Source organism: Mirounga angustirostris, unplaced genomic scaffold (genome assembly GCF_029215605.1).
Source record: "Mirounga angustirostris isolate CCGP_5_RB_7025 unplaced genomic scaffold, mMirAng1.0.hap1 SCAF_16, whole genome shotgun sequence".
NCBI classification, from domain to species: Eukaryota; Metazoa; Chordata; class Mammalia; order Carnivora; family Phocidae; genus Mirounga; species Mirounga angustirostris.
This window is the reverse complement of record NW_026991724.1, coordinates 42,977,319-42,996,448: the sequence shown is the minus strand read 5'-3', so window position 1 is coordinate 42,996,448 and position 19,130 is coordinate 42,977,319. Positions and strand designations below refer to the sequence as shown.

General features: G+C 42.4%; 1 protein-coding gene across 3 annotated transcripts; it reads left to right on the top strand.

The window, feature by feature from the left end:
- Nucleotides 1-3: 3 nt before the first annotated feature.
- ZNF792 (zinc finger protein 792) lies at nucleotides 4-13,463 on the top strand. 3 transcript variants are annotated; one of them, XM_045891251.3, is made up of 4 exons: nucleotides 4-386; nucleotides 2,898-2,982; nucleotides 3,451-3,573; nucleotides 4,214-13,463. In XM_045891251.3, exons 1-4 carry the CDS (start codon nucleotides 351-353, stop codon nucleotides 5,785-5,787), a joined length of 1,818 nt encoding a protein of 605 aa, XP_045747207.1. In that variant the 5' UTR covers nucleotides 4-350; the 3' UTR covers nucleotides 5,788-13,463. The 3 variants fall into 3 exon arrangements, with proteins under 3 accessions (XP_045747207.1, XP_045747206.1, XP_064437430.1); XM_045891250.3 differs by having other exon boundaries at nucleotides 5-386; nucleotides 2,856-2,982; XM_064581360.1 differs by lacking the exon at nucleotides 4-386 and having other exon boundaries at nucleotides 2,853-2,982; nucleotides 3,399-3,573.
- Nucleotides 13,464-19,130: the final 5,667 nt, after the last annotated feature.

Here is a 19,130-nt window from a genome sequence, read left to right as displayed (position 1 = left end):
GGGCGGGACGGGAAACGCCGGCGGGGAGACTGAACCTGGAGTCCGTGCCTGGCGCGGGGCCAATGACGGCCCGGGAGCGCGGCGCCGCTTCGGGCCGGAACTTCCTGCGTTCCAGGCCTGCCAGGCCCGGCCCGGGCCTGGTGTGCGCGTCCGCGTCACCCGACCTTTCCGGAGCAAGGGGGCCGAGACCGGGGGGCTGGGACCCTGCTCCGCCCCGCGGCCCGCGGCCCGCGCGCCTGCACCAGCCGGGAGCCCGAGGCCCGAGGGCCCGCCGCGCCCGGGGCCAGGCGAAGCCGGGGGTTACCGGGGGCTGACCGTCTCCGGCGGCTCCGCTGCGAGCCCGGGCACCGATGGCGGCGGCGGCGGCACTCAGAGACCCGGGACAGGTGAGTGCACGAGTAGCCGCCGCGACCCCCTCGCTGTCGTGTCTGGCGCCCGGACCGCGGAGGTGGGCCTTGTCTGTCTTCTCTCCTCTGCCACCTCTCCTCGGCTTTTGAGTCTGGGGGCGCTGGAGGAGAGCTACGCCCAGCCTGGGGTGCTGGATCCAGGCCGGAGATGATACAGAGCGCTTCCCATTTCCGAAATCTAGGGGCAGGAGGCGAGGAAGGGTTTCCTAGGCACAGGGACCAGCGTGTGCAAGGCTTGGCGGTGAGATTGAGCTGAGGGTTCGGAGAGCAGGTGGGAGACAGTGAGCCCCGGAATGGCAGGCTGAGGAGCTGGGCCTCTATTCTGAGGGTGTTGGGAGCCGTAGATGGTTTCGAGTAGAAGAGGAAGATTATCTGACTCGGGTCTTGACAGGCTCCCCGTGGACGCAGAGTGGAAAACGGACTTGGCGTAAGGGTGGAGGCAGGGAGGGCAGGGAGTCCGCTATTGGAGTAGTTCAGGTGAGTCCTGCAGGTGGCTGGAGGTAGAAGTGATTGGATTCTGGATCCGGCTTTTAAGTCAGGCTGACCAGATTTTCTGATGTCGAAGGTGAGAAAGAGAAGGGATGGTTTTTGGCTTCAGCAGCTGGAAGGATGGATGCGGGACGGAGCTGGGGAAGTTGGTTGTAGAAGGAATTTTCAACATAAAAGCAGAAGTGAGGTTTTGGCCCTGCTAAGCTCTGATGTTCCAGAGACCCCTGAATGGAGTTGAGTGGGCAGCTAGCCACTGGTTACGGTGTTTGGGGGCGGTATAGTTAAGGTTATGAGAGACCAAATACACAAAGGGACAAAGGCCAGACCGTATATAAAAATAGAATTCTTACCCACAACCTGCAGGGACCTGCCCAGGAAACCAACCTCTTTATCTACAATAAACAACCCAGGAAGCTAGCCTGCTTAAATTAGACTCACAGGAAGCCAGATTGCTATCTCTAGTGACAATCCGGGAACAGTAACTTCTGTAACAACCGGCCCCAGATGACCAGGGCTGGATTAATAACTGACAGCTTCTCTAATATTTGTTCCTACTTCCAACTTGGGGCCAGGCAGAGAAAACCAAATATGCACCCCTAACCTATCACATAGGATGCCCTGCTTCTAGTTAGCCTGCCTGCAGCTTCCCTGGGCCAGCAGCCCCCAGTCAGGGCACATCTGAAGCCTTCCCTTTTCTGCTATAAAGCTTTCCCACTCCTCTGCCAAAGCATAAGCAACAGCGGCTCCCTCCCTCGCTGTTGCAAGCTCAGTATAAATAGCCTTTGTTTTTCTTACTTGGTTAGTCTTTCCACAGTTAAAACATCTAAGTGTGGCATCTGGTGTGTGGACAAGGGTGTGGTTGTGTGTCCAGTTCAAGAAGGTGAACCTTCAGGTCAAGGCGGCAATGGTGTTAGAGAGAAAGAGGAAGGCGGGGCCTGAGAACTGAGAACGGGGTCTCTTGGTGGGACACCGCGGTTGGCTTGTTTGGCATCATCCAGACAGACATGGAGGAGTAGTGGTCGTGGTGGTGGTGATGGTGTTGCTGTGTGGGGAAAGGGGGTCTAGCAGGTGGTGTAGATATGGGAGGGATGGGGAGGCCCCGTAGTAATGGAGGCAGTATTACAGCGAGCCCTGGGCTGGTGCTCATTCACCCCTCTGCATCCTCGGCAGGCGTCTCTGGTGCCCTTTGATGGGGCCGGGGGTTTTCAGTTGGGCTGGGGAATTAGCTCGGGAGCAAATGGGGTCAGCTGGGAGTGGGTGACCCTGAGTGGGTGGGGATAGGAGAACCCATGTGCAACATAGAAGAGGAAGAGGCCCAAGGGTATCTGATATCTGTGTGGCTCTGCGTGGCTTAGACTGAAGCCAAGAAAGAGCTGGGCGGGAAGACCTTCAGATCACTGGTGGCTGTTGCCCTTGGCAGTGGGAGCCATCCAAGGATCTGGATGGGATCATGGTTGGATTTGCTAAGAACTTTCTGCATGTCGTGTGCAGAGTGACATGTGAGGGTCCGTGGCAATGGCTATGATGTGGGCTGGGATGGAGAGAGAGTACAGTGACAATGGGGATGCAGTGGTGAGGTCCAGAGTCTGAGGAAGGTGCAGTCCAAGAAGTGATATGCATATAGGAGTGAGTGTGAGCTGTTGGCCCCAGGGCCTTGGTACTGGCAATTAAGGGAGAAGATTGAGTCCGTGTTTGTGTGTGGGAAGCATGATGTTGGTGACATGGGAGGGCGCCCACAGAGGAGGGGGTTGGGCCGTGGTGTCCCTCTGCCCACCCGCCCGTCGATGCTGTGGACTGACACAGAGGTCAGGTGAGGCATACAAAGGAGCAAACACCAGTGAAGCCAGGGCCTGGGATCTCCTCTGAGTTGGGAAGCTGGGGAGGAGAGGGAGCAGGGGACAGACGGGGAGGCCTGAGGAGAGAAGCTGATCCTGGAATGAACTGTCCCCATCATGGCAGGGCTGTGTGACCTTTGAGGACGTGACCATTTACTTCTCCCAGGAGGAGTGGGGGCTCCTTGATGAGGCTCAGAGGCTCCTGTACTGCGACGTGATGCTGGAGAACTTTGCACTTATAGCCTCGCTGGGTAAGGCCTTCACACCCACTGGGGGTCCTGAGCTCGTTTCTGCCCGTCCCCTTTTCCTTCCCACGGCCAGACCTACGGGCCCCGCTTCCTGCCCGCCTCTCCCAGGATATGTGCTGCATATTGCAGGCCCACGCCGAGTGCAGCGTCCCATCCTCTTCCTGAGCAGCCCCAAAGCACTGGGGGGAAAGGGCCGGCAGCGAGGAGTCTTGCAGGTAGCCCAGTGGATCCCGGCTGGCTTGGCCACTCTCTGCCTGGGTGATCCTGTCCTTTAGCTAACGTTTCCTAGGGCCTGACTGCTGGGAAGTCTGGCCCTGATGTGGTCACCGCTTGCTGTGACCACTGGAATGTTCCTGCCATACCTCCCTTGTGTGGTCCTGTTGTAATACTTCACTTTCTTTCCTCTGGTCTGTCATCAGGTGGTTCATCTGGCCAGGTGCTGGCCACTTACCTGCCCTGTCTTTCCCTCAGGACTTACCTCCTTCAGGTCTCACATAGTCGCCCAGCTGCAGATTGGGGCAGAGCCATGGGTGCCTGACAGGGTGGACATGACGTCAGCCATGGCAAGAGGGGCGTACAGCGGACCTATCTCTGGTGAGTAGGGGATGCGGGGACAGGTGACGTCACTGCTGTCTTCAAATCACACCTGCAGTTTTTCTCATGTTCATCATTGTCTTGGTGCCGAAGCCAATGGCCACGTCTCTCTTCTACCTTTCCTTTCCCATTCTTGACACATCGCCCACTTGTCATTTCTGCTCTGACTTGTGGCCCCTGGCTCACTCTTTCCACAGCTCCCTCTGTGACTGTCTCCAACGTGGACCTACACTTAATATGGCATGATAGGTGCATATTCCCTTTCATAGTCCTTAAACAGCGGCCGCTCAGTTGCAATCAGATTTTCCTGGGCCTGGACACACTGTTCTGCACAGGGTTCCGTGTGTTAGCAGCGGCCAAGGCCCTGCTGGAAAGCCTTTAGAAAGAAGTGAGTTGGAAACCCCGCCTTCCGGCCTAAGACTGCGCCCCCATCCTTGTGTCCTTGGTCCTGGCAAGGCCTCCCTGGTTTGTGACCTTGCCAGACACAGTACTGCAGAGCAGACATCCTTACCCTGACCCCAGGCTCCTCTTCTTGCCAGCAGTCCCGAGGACTCATGCCAGGGTCAGGCATGATTTGTCACGGGGCTGCTTCCTTCCGTCTGAGTTCCTAGGAACTTCACCAGCACTTCTCTGCTTTCAGGGTTTTGCTGTGGAACGGAGGGTGAGCGTAGAGTGTCTGCAGAAGGAGTGTCACAGGACAGGAAGCTCAAGGCGGCTCTGTCCAACCAGAAGGACTACTCCTGTGACGCGTGTGGCCTGTACTTGAAAGACATTTTGCACCTGACTGAACACCAGGCAACACATGCCAGGCAGAAACCAGACGTGTGTGAGGCGGCTGGGAGAGGGATCGAGTCCATGCTGAATATAGACAAGCCTGTCAGAAGGGATGAGGACAGGGCCTCACCTGTGAAGAGCTGCAGAGATGACACATCAAAGGAACCTTTCACAGTCAGGGAGGATGGGAAGGACTTTGTGGGTGGGACGGCCACATCCGGCTTTCTGCGGCATCAGATCACTCACAGAGCGGAGGAGCCCCCCCAGAGCACTGACGTGCAGAGCCATAGCAAGTGCGGTGAATTTGGGAACGCTTTCAGTGACAAGCCCACACCTGTTCAGCACCAGAGAACCCACACTAGAGAAAGGCCTTATGAGTGCAACAAATGTGGGATATTCTTTAGCCACGCTTCCGGCCTCTTTCAGCACCAGAGAGATCACAATAGAGGAAAGCCTTATGAGTGCTGCGAATGTGGGAAGTTCTTTAGCCAACACTCTAGTCTCGTTAAACATCAGAGAGTTCACACTGGGGAAAGCCCTCACGTGTGCAGTGAATGTGGGAAATTCTTTAGCCGAAGCTCCAACCTCATTCAGCATAAGAGGGTGCACACAGGAGAGAAGCCTTACGAGTGCAGCGAATGTGGGAAGTTCTTCAGCCAGCGCTCCAACCTCATTCATCATAAGAGGGTTCATACGGGCAAAAGTGCTCACGAGTGCAGTGAGTGTGGGAAGTCTTTCAACTGCAACTCCAGCCTCATTAAGCACTGGAGGGTTCACACTGGAGAAAGACCTTATAAGTGCAGCGAATGTGGGAAATTCTTCAGCCACATCGCCAGTCTTATCCAACATCAGATAGTCCACACTGGTGAACGGCCTTATGGGTGCAGCGAATGTGGGAAAGCCTTCAGCCGGAGCTCTGACCTCATGAAGCATCAGAGAGTCCACACTGGGGAACGGCCTTATGAGTGCATCGAATGTGGGAAATTGTTTAGCCAGAGCTCCAGCCTCAACAGCCATCGGAGACTTCACACTGGCGAACGGCCTTACCAGTGCCCTGAATGTGGGAAATTCTTTAACCAAAGCTCCAGCCTCCATAACCATCGGAGACTTCACACCGGTGAGCGGCCTTATGAGTGCCTCGAATGTGGGAAAACCTTCAGGCAAAGGTCTAATCTGAGGCAACACCAGAAGGTTCACAAACCAGACAGGCCATATAAGTGTGGCGAATGTGGAAAAGCCTTCAGCCAGAGGCCTACCCTTGTCCGGCACCAGAAAATTCACACTAGGGAAAGGAGTGCAGAGAATGTGCACCCTCCTCCAGCACAACGATGTGCAGTGGAGATAAGCTCTGAGAACAGTCTTTACGAGGAGGCCATCAGCCAGAGGTTGAACCTCGTTCATCCCAGTGTCCACACTGGGCAGATTCCCTATGAATGCTAGTTATGTTGGAAGGTCTCAGGAACAAAGTAGCATTTTCTCACCGTGGACTCTACCAGACCTTTGTCACTGCAAGTGTTTGTGGTAGAAGCCATTGAGCTCTGGCAGGTCTCCAAGAGCATGTGTCAGCCAGTCCCTGTGTTCAGACCTCTTCTCTTTTGCCAAGAGGGAATCCCAAGTAGCCTGAGGCCACAGGAAGATGTCATTCCCTCCTTCTGTGGCCAGTGTAGCTGTGGACATGACCCATCTTTTGACCGTAAAGACCTGAGCTGGGTTCTCCTGGCGGCTTTCGGAGAAGGTTTCCCTTCTTCCAAGGGAAGATTTCATATGATGCTCATGATGGATTTATCCAGACTCCACATTACCCATCCCAACAACTACCTACTTTACATTGCCTTAGTGATAAAGCCCCCTTTAATCCCATGTGTTCTGATCACTGTGAAGTGGGTTGAGAACACAGTTAAGGTCTACCAAACTAAAAGGGTCTCCAAATGTATTGCCTCAGAGAAAGAGCAGGATAGTGGAGAATAGCTGTCCAGATTTGGCCTCCTTTGTGTTGCTACTCAAGGCTTCCTGGGGAAGATGGTAGGACTTTGTGGGCCTAATGTGATCTGAGTGGCATGGATTTTTGTGAGCCAGAGATTATCCTGAGGACGGGGCAGTTGTGACAACCTCCTCTGTATCTGGGAGCAGCATGAATAGGGCCCCATTTCCACGGGATGCCTCATGTTCCCTAGCACTGTTAAGCAGACACTGTTTACCTGGCACCTGCCAAGGAGCCATATGCCTTGAAGTTTAGCATCTGGTATACAGGTGTCCTAACTGTAAGACTTACTGGGCCCAATTGAGACCATAATTTGTATGGAAACACTGGAGGTGATGATGAAGTAGACAAATCTGCAGCAAACTAGAGGGAATGTACCTGTTCTAAAAGTGCATCCACAAATGTTCCTTTGAATGTAACTGTGCAGAATTCAGTCTTTGCAGAAATTCTCAGGACCTCCAGACCTCTGTCCTATGAGTCAGGTCACTGACAGAGCAAAAACCTAAAGGTTTTGTGGGTACTAAGTCTCTCTGCATTATTCGTGCCACAGCCATTGCTGCATTGGCAGGAGAATGGGGGCTGAGCGAAGGTAGACCCTGTACTCCAGGGATGTAGCATTTGTCACATAGCCAGCCATTTTTGCTGCCAAGACAGAGAAGGGAGTCAATGTAGGGTTGCCAAATCTAATTTTCTAAAATGAATGGGAGATCAGATTTTTATGTGCAACAATTTATTTAAATGCTTTGTTGAGATATAATTGTCATGCAACAGTTGGACATATTTGATGTGTACAATTTGAGAAGTTTTCAGTATGTATACACTCAGGGAACCAACACCAGAACCATGACAATGACAGTGGACCTATCCATCACCCACAAAGCTACCTCGTGCCCTTTACTATCCCTCATGCCTTCCCAGAAAACCATGATTTACCCTTTTTTCTTTTTTTCTTTTTTTACTACAGATTTGTTTGCCTTTCTTAGAATTTTATACAACTGGAATCATAAAGTATTTATACCCTATTTTTGGTCTTTTTTCTTTTACAATGTAATTATCTTGAGAATTATCCATGCTGTATGTATGAACAGTTCATTCCTTTTGCTGTTGAGTAGTGTTCTCTTGAGTAAATCCATCACAATTTTTTATGCTTTATTTTTTAAGTTAAAAAGTCTGGTAAAATACACATAATATAAAATTTACTATCTTTACCATCTCTAAGTGCATAGTTCAGGGTGTATTAAGTACATTCATATTATACAGCCATCACCACCATTCACATCCCGAGCTCTTTTCATCTTGCAAAACCAAAAGTCCGTACCCATTAAACAATAACTTCAAAGCCGCCCCCCGCAAGCCCCTGGAAACCGCCCTTCTACTTTCTGTCTCTCTGAATTTGACTACTTCAGGTACCTCATATGCATTGAGTCATCTAGTATTTGTCTTTTTGTGAGTGGTTTATTTCACTTGGCATAATGTCCTCAAGGTTCATCCATGTTTTATGCCATGTGTCAGAATTTCTTTTTATGGCTGAATAATATGCCATTGTATTTTTATGCCATATTTTGCTTATTCATTCATCTGTCAATGGATATTTGGTTTACTTCCACCTTTTAGCTATCGTGAACCATGCAGCTATGACCATGGGTGTACAAATATCTCCTTGAGACCTTGCTTTCTATTCTTGTTTTATTTATTTATTTTTTAAGATTTTATTTGAGAGAGAACGAGCAAGAGAGCATAAGTAGGCTGAGGGGCAGAGGGAGAAGCACACTCCCTGCTGAGCAGGGAGCCCGATGTGGGGCTCAATCCTGGGACTCTGGGGTCATGACCTGAGCCGAAGGCAGACAGCTAACCAACTGAGACACCCAGGCGCCCCCTTGCTTTCTTTATAGATATATCTGGAAGTGGAATTACTGGCTCATATGGTAATTATATTTTTAATTTTTTGAGGAGCTGCCATACTGTTTTCCACAGTTGCTCTATCATTTTATATTCCTACCAACAGTATACATGGGTTCTGATTTTTCCACATCCTCACCAACACTTGTTTTATCTTTAAAAAAAAATCTAAAAAATGTTTGAATAGTATCTATCCTGATATATGTGAAGTGGTTTCCTTCTATCCTACCTTGTTGAGTGTTTTTATCATGAAAGGGTGTTGGATTTTGTCGAATGCTTTTTTTTTCCATAAATTGATAGGGTCCTATGTTTTTTCCTTCTGTTAATATGGTGTATTATACTGATTGATTTTCGTATGTTGAAACTTCCTTGCATTCCAAGAATAAATCCCACTTAAACATGGTATATAATCCTTTCAGTATGCTGCTAAATTCTGTTTGCTAGTATTTAAAGATATTTGCACCCATGTTCATAGGTGATATTGGTCTGCACTTTTCTTATACTATCATTTTCTGGCTTTGGTATCAGGGCAAATGAATTCGGAATTGTTCTCTTCAAGTTTTTGGAAAATCTTAACAAAGATTAGTGCTATTTCTTTAATGTGTAGAATTCACCAATAAAGTCACTGGGTCCAGAGCTTTGTTGTGAGGAGGTTTTTGGTTGTTTATTCATTATACTTACTAATTATAAGTTTATTCAGATATTCTCTTCATGACTCAGTCTTGATAGGATTTGTATTTCTAAGGATTAGTCTATTTCACCTAGGTTCCATTTTTTGTGTGTACAGTTGTTCATAGTACTCTTGTAATCCTTTTTATTTCTGTAGAATTGGTAGTAATGCCCCCACTTATATTTCTGATTCCAGTAATTTGAGTCTTCTCTCTTCTTTTAGTCACTCTAACTAAAGGTTGGTCAATTTTGTTCAACTTTTTGAAGAACCATCTTCTGGATTTGTTGATTTTTCTCTATTGTTTTTCTATTCTCTATTTTTTAAATCTCTAATCTTTAGTATTTTTTTTTAAGATTTTATTTATTTGACAGAAAGAGACACAGTGAGAGAGGGAACACAAGCAGAGGGAGTGGGAGAGGGAGAAGCAGGCTTCCCGTGGAGCAGGGAGCCCAATGTGGGGCTCGATCCCAGGACCCTGAGATCATGACCTGAGCCGAAGGCAGATGCTTACCAACTGAGCCATCCAGGCGCCCCATCTTTAGTATTTCTTAACTTTGTCTAGCTCTTGGTTTAGTTCTTCTTCTAGTTCTTTAAGTTGCAAAGTAAGGTTGTTGATTTGAGATCTCTCTTTTTTAATATAAGCTTCCTCCATACAGCTTTTGCTACATGTCATAAATTTTGGTATGTTGTTTTTGTTTTCTTCCTTCCTTCCTTTCTTTTCTGTCTTTCCTTCCTTTCTTCCTCCCTCCATACTTCCTTCCTTTCTTCTTACCCCCCCGCTTTTTTTGAGAGAGAGAGCATGCACACGCCCATGTGAGCAGGAGGGGGAGGCCCAGAGGGAGAGGAAGAGAATCTTAACAGACTCTGCATTGAGTGTAAAGCTTGACCTGGGGCTTGATCTCACGATTCTGAGATCATGATGAGCCAAAATCAAGAGTCGGACACTTAACCGACTGAGCCCCCCAGGTGCCCCGTGTTTTTGTTTTCTTTCATCTTGGGTATTTTCTAATATTCCTGGTGATTTCTCCTTTGTTTCAGTGATTGTTTAAGCATGTGTTATTTAATTTGTGAATTTTCCAATTTGCCTTTCATCAATTTCTAACTTCATCCTGCTGAGATTAGAGAAAATAGTTTGCATAATATCTTTTAAAACCTATTAAGCCTTAATTTGTGACCTAATGTGGTCTATCATAGAAATGTCCTATGTGCACCTGAGAACAATGTTTTCTGTTGGTGGTGCTTAGAGTATTGTGTACATTTCTGTTAGTTCTGATTGGTTTATTGTATTGTTCAAGACCTTTATTTCCTTAATGACTTTTCTCCATTATTGAGAGCAGGGTGTTGAAGTCTCCAACTATTGTAAAACTATTTCTTCCTGTCAGTTTTTGAGTCATATATTTTCTTGGTCTGTTATTAGTTTCACAAATGTTTATAATTGTTATACCTTCTTGCTGTATAAAACCTTTTATTATGATATAAAAATGTCCAAATTTGTGTTGTAAACTTTTTTCGTATGGAAACTTATTTGCATGGAATGTTTTTCCATCCTTTCACTTTCAACCTACTTGTGTCTTTAACTTAAAGTTAGTCTCTGTGGGCAGCATGTAGTTGGATAATATTTTAAACATCCATTCTGTCAGTCTCTGTCTTTTGATTGGAGAGTTTAATCCATTTACATTTAAAGTAATTACTGATGAAGAATTTACTTCTGTGATTTTGCTATTTGTTTTCTATATGGCTTTTCTGTCATCCATTTCCTATATTACTGTCTTTTTTTTTTTTATGTGAAATGCTTTAATTCCCTTCTCATTTCCTTTTGTGTATATTCTATAGCTATTTTCTTTGTGGTTACCATGGAGATTATGTTGAACATTCAAAAATTATTAACACTTTAATTTGAATTTATATTAACTTCAATACCATACAAAAACTATGCTCCTATGTAATTCCATCCCCAACTCTTTCAGTTATTGATATCACAGAATTACATATTTATACATTTAATGTCCAAAACATAGGCTAATAACTGTTCTTAAAGATGTACAAGCTTTTTAAGAAAATGCATGAGCTTTTTAAATCGTGTAGAAATTTTAAAATGGAGTTATAAACCAAAGTTACAATAATAGTAGTTTTTATAATTGTCCATGTATTTATCTTTACAAGTGATCTTTATTCCTTCATATGGCTTAGAATTAGTCCAGTGCCCTTTGGTTTCAAGTGGAAGGACTCCCTTTAGCATTTCTTGCTGGGCAGGTCTAGTGGTAACAAACTTCCTTGGATTTTGTTTATCTGGGAATTAATTTCTCCCTTACTTTTGAAAGACAGATTTGCCAGATAGACGAGCTTGGTTACCATTTTCTTTTCTTTCAGTACTTTGAACGTACTAGCCCATTGCCTTCTGGCTTCTAAGGATTCTGATGAAGAATCTGTGGATAATCTTATTGAGTATCCTTTGTATGCGACAAATCACCTCTCTTGTTCCTTTCAAATTTCTTTGTCTTTTGACAGATTGTAATTTGTCTGGATTTGGGCCTCTTTGAATTTATCCTTCTTGGAGTTCATTGAGCTTCTTGGATGCTTATATTCATGTATTTCATCAAATTGGGGGAGTTAATTCTTAAAGTTATCTCTCTTCTCCTTTCTCTCATCTCCTGGGATTCACACAACATGTATATTGTTCCTCTTGAAGGTGTTCCAGAGGTGCTGTATATTCTGTTGACTTCTTCTATCTTTTTTCTTTTGATTTTCCTATCTTGAAGTTCACTGATTCTCCCATATCCTCACATCTGCTTTTGAATCCCTCTAGCAAATTTTTCATTTCAGTTATGGTAATTTTAGCAACAGAATTTTTTTTTCTTTTTATGTTTTCTGTTTTTTTTTTTTTTTTTTTTTTAAGATTTTATTTATTTGCGAGAGAGAGAATGAGAGACAGAGAGCATGAGAGGGAGGAGGGTCAGAGGGAGAAGCAGACTCCCTGCCGAGCAGGGAGCCCGATGTGGGACTCGATCCCGGGACTCCAGGATCATGACCTGAGCTGAAAGCAGTCGCTTAACCAACTGAGCCACCCAGGTGCCCTCTTTTTATGTTTTCTATGTCTTGTGTGACATTTCCATTTTGTTCATACATTATTTTCTTGCCTTTCTCCATATCTTACTTTAGTTATTTGATCATCTGTAAGATAGTTGTTTTAAAGTGTTTGTCTAGTAGAGCTGCCATCAGGTCTTTTTAAGAGATAGTTTCTGATGATTTTTTTTTTTTTCTCTGAATGGGCCATATTTTCCCATTTCCTTATATGCCTTGTGATTTTTTTTTTTTGAACACTGGACAATTTAAATTTAATAATGTGTTAACTTGGGAAAATCAGATTCTTCATCTTTCCCCAGGGTTTGCCATTTTTATTTAATTTTTAAAATTTAATTGTCATAGGTTGTCTCTGCTGGGGAACAGCCTGTGGTGTATCTCAGGTCTTTTCTGAGCCTGTGCCTTGAATTTTAAAATTCTCCTGTATATGTGATTGCTTTGGAATGTCTTAATCCTAAATATTTAGCTCCCAAAAGGAGAGAAAGAAAAATGAAGGGGAAAAAAATGTGCTGGTACCTAAATTCCCTGAAAGTCACTCTGCCAGAGAGGGAGGGGCTTGCAACAATTGGATAAGGGTTGCACAAATGGCTGCCCACTACTGTGATTTCACCTCTGCAATCAGGTTAGAGCACAGATCCTCAATATTTGGAGAGTGGGGTCCTACCCAGGCTCCCAAAAATTGCATGCATGCTGCTCCAGGGACACACACATAGCTGCCTACCACAGGGCAAGGGGATAAGGGATGGGAGCGGCTACAGTGCTAAGGACTGACACTAACCCAAATTAACTGTAATTTACTACTGCTTAAGCCTTCCTCTGCAAGTTGTAAGCCTTTGAATGGACCCCAGAGTTCCAAAATAATTACAGTAGACACATTCTGCCAGTACAATTGTTGTCAGGGTAGGGAGATTACTTTCTAGTGCTCCCTATCCACTACCTTTCCAGAATCCTTATTCAAATGCACTATAATTTTTTAACCTTTTAATATGTTAAATGACATGGGTTTTTAGCTATTACAAATTAAGCTATGACCATGAGTGTACAGGTCTTCATATGGGTCTACGCTTTCATTTCCCTTGTGATAATATCTAGGAGTACAGTACCTTTGTCACAGGGCAGAGAAATATTTAAATTTTTGGAAACTGACAAACTGTGTTCTAAAGTGCTTAGACCATGTTACTTTCCCCCAGCAGTGAATGAGTTCCAGTTCTTCCATATATTAGCCAACAATTGCTATGATCAATGTTTTTAATGTTTGTCATTTTAACAGGTAGGTAGTAGTAGATCCTCACTGTGGCTTTACCTTGCATTTATCTAATGACTCATGACCTTGAGCATTTTTAAAAATGTTATTTACCACCCACGTATCTTTGGTAAAATGTCCTTTCATATCTTTTGCCTTCTTTTGAAATAAATGTTGGTTAATATTTCTATTTTCATGAACAAGAATACAATGAAACAGCAAAGAACTTTGTTGGAACTTCAGTCATTTATCAATGATGTTGTAACTTATTTACTTAATGAGGTAATAAGTTTGAATACTGAAAATATTTCCTTAAAATTTTATGTTGTTCCCAATGGAAAACTATAGACACAATACACTTTTAATTATTAACATAATGTCTACTTTCTTAAATCTTCACAGCTAATAAAACAGTAAGTCCAGCTTTGAGCTATAGTGTTTACCATGCAGCCATTTTCAAGCTATGAATGCTGTCCATGAATGGGAAGTTGGGGAACTGTGTGTAGTAGTACACCACTGTATTTTATATCCATCATAGAGATGTAACAGATGTAAATAACTTTATGCACAGGTTTCTAATTCCAAATTTAACTTAATAGATATAGGGCCACGCAGGTTACCTATTTTTTATTATGTAAACTTCAGTCATTTATGCCTTTAAAGGAATTTGTCCATTTCATTTAAGTTGTCCATTTATTGGTATAGATAGGTTCATGATTTTCCCTTATTCCCCTTCAATATTTGTATAATCTGTAGTGATGTCTCCTTTCTAATTCCTGATATTTATAATTGGTGTGTTCTTTTTTAATGTGATAAATCTTAGCTAGAGGCTTATCTATTTTATTATTCATAAGGCTTTTGGTTTTACTGACTTTATAGTCTGTTTACTTCACCGATTTCCATTTAGATTTTTATTATTTTGGGTTTTTTTGCTTTTCTTCTTTTTTTTTTTTTAAGATTTTATTATTTATTTGACAGAGAGAGACACAGCGAGAGAGGGAACACAAGCAGGGGGAGTGGGAGAGGGAGAAGCAGGCTTCCCACTGAACAGGAAGCCCGATGTGGGGCTCGATCCCAGGACCCTGGGATCATGACCTGAGCCGAAGGCAGATGCCCAACGACTGAACCACCCAGGCACCCTGGGGTTTTTTTTGCTTTTCCTAGTTTTCATTTTACTTTATTTTTAAGATTTATTTAAAGTAAACTCTACATGCAGCATGGGGCTTGAACTTACAACTGAGTCGAGTCACATGCTCTACTGACTGAACCAGCCAGATGCTCCTTCTTTTCTTGTTTTTTAAATGTGGAAACAGATCCTTTTCTCAATACTTTTGTTTAATGTTTCCTTATAGTTCACTTAGCCTTCAATCCTGACAATTTCCTCTTTTTTTTTTTTTTAAGATTTTTTTTATTTATTTATTTGAGAGAGAGACCGAGAGAGAGAGCACATGAGAGGGGGGAGGGTTGGGAGGGTCAGAGGGAGAAGCAGACCCCCCGCCGAGCAGGGAGCCCGATGCGGGACTCGATCCAGGGACTCCAGGATCATGACCCGAGCCGAAGGCAGTCACTCAACCAACTGAGCCACCCAGGCGCCCTGACAATTTCCTCTTATATTTCCTTCTAAATATTTTGTATTTTTACATTTTATTTCAGTCTGTGATCCATTTTAAGTTCATTTTTGTTTAAAGTAAAAGGCTTTTCCTCCTCTTGTGTCTCACATCTGGGCAAGCTGATAAGAAAGCCCTAGTGGTCTCTTCTTTTGCAAGATTCAAACCATGTGAGCCCCTGCCCAAGCAAGGAAATGGTATTTATCTCAGCCCCACCTTCAGGTATTCTGGGTATGCTAGTCTGTTTCTATTAATAATTAAAAAAACTGTACTTGGAAATTTTAATAATAAAAAGTTATAAAATTAATATAGTCCTGTCTGGAGATGACGTAAGTGAGCTACATCTCTGGCCTGTTAAAATTTGAGCAATAAAAGAGAATCCAGACCATTATGGATTAAAATACACTGAACACATAAAAATGAGCCCATAAGGAGACTTCTTTAAAAAGATAAGCATAAAGATCTTACATGCCATTACATCTATATGACATGGCAGAAAAATTAAGTATGAAGCTTTATATGAGTTTAAACTCACATGAAAGGATTGAGCAAAGATAAATAAAAATATAAGTGAAATTTCTATAAAGTGGATACATACCGAATTCACACTGGCTGATACTTCTGGGGAGGTAGAATATGTGACTAGGTATTCAGACAAAGAAAAATTTCTCAAACTCTTCCAAAAAAAAAAAAAAAACAAAGAGGAGGAAATCCTTCCAAACTTATTTAAGGCCAGCGTTACCCTAATGACAAAACCAGACAAGAACACCACAGAAAAAGAAAATTGCAGGTCAATATCCCTGATGGACATAGATATAAAAATCCTCAACAAAATATTAGCAATCCAAATAAAATAATCCATTAAAAAGAACATACACTGTGATTAAGTGGGATTTATTCCAGGCATGAAAGTATGGTTCAACATCCACAAATCAATCAATGTGACAAACTACATTAACAAAGTGAAGAATCAAAATCATCTGATCATCTCAACAGTTATAGGAAAAGCATGTAACAAAATTCAACATCACTTTATGATAAAAACTTTCAACAAAGCGGGAATAGTGTGAATATTTCTCAACACAATAAAGGCCATTTATGACAAGCCCACAGCAAACATACTCAACAGTGAAAAGCTGAAAGCTTTTCCTCCATGATCAGGAACAAGACAAAGATGCCCACTCTCTCCACTTTTATTCAACATAGTATTGCAAGTCTTAGCCAGAGCAATTAGGCAAGGAACAGAAACAGAAGGCACCCAAATTGGAAAGAAAGAAATAAAACTATCACTATCTGTGGACAGTAAGATTTTATATACAGAAAACCCTAGACATTCCACCAAAAAACTATTAGAATTAATAATCAGTAAAGTTGCAGGATACAAAATCAATATACAAAACCAGTTGTGTTTCTATATACCAACAAACCATCAGAAAGAAAAAATTAAGAAAACAATCCCAGGGGCGCCTGGGTGGCTCAGTCGTTAAGCATCTCCCTTCAGCTCGGGTCATGATCCCAGGGTCCTGGAATCGGGCCCCGTGTCGGGCTACCTGATCAGCGGGAAGCCTGCTTCTCCCTCTCCCACTCCCCCGCTTGTGTTCCCTCTCTCGCTGGTCTCTCTCTGTCAAATAAATAGAATCTTAAAAAGAAAAGAAAACAATCCCATTTACAATTACATCAAAAAGAAAACAACTAGGAATAAATTTAATCAAGGTGAAAGACCCTTACACTGAAAATTTAAAGACATTGATAAAAGAAATCAAAGAAGACACAAATAAATCTAAAGATATTTCATGCTTACGGACTGGAAGAAATAATATTGTTAAAATGTCCATATTACCCCAAGCAATCTATGGGTTCAGTGCAATCCCTATCAAAATCCCAATGGCATTTTTCACAGAAATAGAACAATCCTTTGTTCTATTTGTATGGAATGACTAAATTTGTACTACATAACCAAAGCAATTTTGAGAAAGAAGAACAAAGCTGGAGGCATCATACGTCTTGATTTCAAACTATATTAGAAGGCTACAGTAATCAAAACAGTATGGTATTGGCATAAAGCAGACACACAGACCTACACAATGGAATAGCCCACAAATAAATCCATGCATATGTAGTCAGTTAAATTTATGAGAAAGGAGCCAAGAATATGCAATTGGGAAAGGACAGTCTCTTCAATAAATGGTGCTGGGAAAACCAGATAGCTACATGCAGAAGAATGAAACTATACCACTATCTTACACCATTCACAAACTTTAACTCAAAATGGATTAAAGACTTGAATAAAAGATGAGAAACCATAAAACTCCTAGAAGAAAACAGGCAGTAAGCTCCTTGATGTTGCTCTTGGAGATATTTTTTGGATTTGACTCCAGAGACAATGGCAGCAAAAGTAAACAAATGGGACTAGATCAAACTAAAATGCTTCTGCACAATGAAAGAAATCAACAATATAAAAAGGCAACCTACTGAATGGGAGATGATGTTTGCAAATGATACATTTGATAAGGGGTTAATATCCAAAATATACAAAGGAATTATACAACTTGGTAGCAAAAAACAATCCAATTAAAAAATGGGCAGAAGATCTGAACAGAGATTTTTCCAAAGAAGACATATAGATGGTCAACAGGCATATGAAGATGCTTATTACCAATCATCAGGAAAATGCAAATCAAAACCACAATGAGATATCACCTCACACCTGTCAGAATGGCTATTAGCAAAAAGACAAGAATTAACAAATGTCAATGAGAATGTGGAGAAAAGGGAATCCTCATGCACTGTTGATGAAAAATGAAAAATATAACTACCATACAATCCAGCATTTCCATTTCTAGGTATTTATCCAAAGAAAATGAAATCACTAATTCAAAAAGATATATGCACCCCTACATTCATTGCAGTATTATGGAAACAATCAATGGATGAATGGATAAAGAAAATGTGGTATTTATATACAATGGAATACTATTCAGCCATAAAAAAGAATAAAATCTTGCCATTTACAACAACATGGATAGATCTTGAGGGTATTATGTTAAGTGATATAAGTCAGGAAAAAACAAATACTGTATGATTTCACTTATATGTGGAATATAGAAAAACAAACAAAACTCATAGATGCAGAGAACAAATTTGTGGTTGCCAGAACAGAGGTGGGTGAAATGGGCAAAGGAAGTCAAGATATAACAACTTCTAGTCATTAAATAAATAAGTCATGGGGATATAATGTACAGCATGGTGGCTATAGTCAACAATATTTATGATATATGTAACTTTATATGATGATAGGAGGAAACCTGACATTATAGTGATCATTTTACAGTGTATATACAAATGTTGAATCATTATGTTGTATACCTGAAAATGTTATGTCAATTATGCCTCAATTCAAAAAAAAAAAAACATGGAAAAATGTCACTAAAACAGTGACTTAAAACTGTATGTGCTTCAGATTATGGTAGAGTTGTGTTTTGTACCATTATTTCTTTGGATAATACCAAATATCTGTATCTATAAGCATATTTTTGGAGGTTGCATAGTTTACACAGAAAGGAAACAATTGAAATCCATCAAAATGAGTACTATATAGTAGCAAAATGGAAAAGATAAATGGAGACAATTAAGTACTCAGATGATGGTGTGAGTGGTCATCATGGTAGGGGAGGGTCTGGGTGGAGGCTGGGGCTATGAGTATGTTGGATTTACTCCTACTGCCTGTACAACATAAACACTATGGAGCCCATGGAGTCCAAAATATATAATCAAAGAAGGAAACAGGAATTGATAGAGTTTGGTTATAAATGAGTCAGAACTTGTTGAATGGTCTCAATCATTATTCATAATTTTTTTCTGATACATCCAATCTTCCTTAGACCAGTAATAGGTATAATGATGTTTATCAGGAGGTGGAAGATTCATATTTGACAAAAGTTCAAAGGCAATTCAATAAAGAAAGGATAACCTTTGCAACAGGTGGTGTTGGAACAACTGGACACCCAAATGCAAAAAATGAACCTCGACCTATAAGCTCACATATTACACAAAAATTATTTCAAAATGAATCATAGACACAAAATGTTAAAGTATAAAACTCCGAGAAGGGAATACAGGAAAAAAAATCTTCATGACCTTGGGTTAGGCGAAGTGTTCTAAGATAAAACACCAAATGCACTATCCATAAGGTAAACTGATAAAATGGGAGTATATGAAAATTAAATACCTTTGCTCTATAAAAGATAGTTAAGATAATAAAAAAAAAAACTGGATTGGACAAAATATATTTATAAATCACAC

Bases quoted from the DNA above. Each gene is read 5' to 3' on its own strand.
- ZNF792 (XM_045891250.3), top strand. From the start codon at position 351: ATGGCGGCGGCGGCGGCACTCAGAGACCCGGGACAG. The intron at 387-2,855 runs GTGAGTGCACGA...CCATCATGGCAG, and splicing joins CACTCAGAGACCCGGGACAG to GGCTGTGTGACCTTTGAGGA. The intron at 2,983-3,450 runs GTAAGGCCTTCA...TCTTTCCCTCAG, and splicing joins TGCACTTATAGCCTCGCTGG to GACTTACCTCCTTCAGGTCT.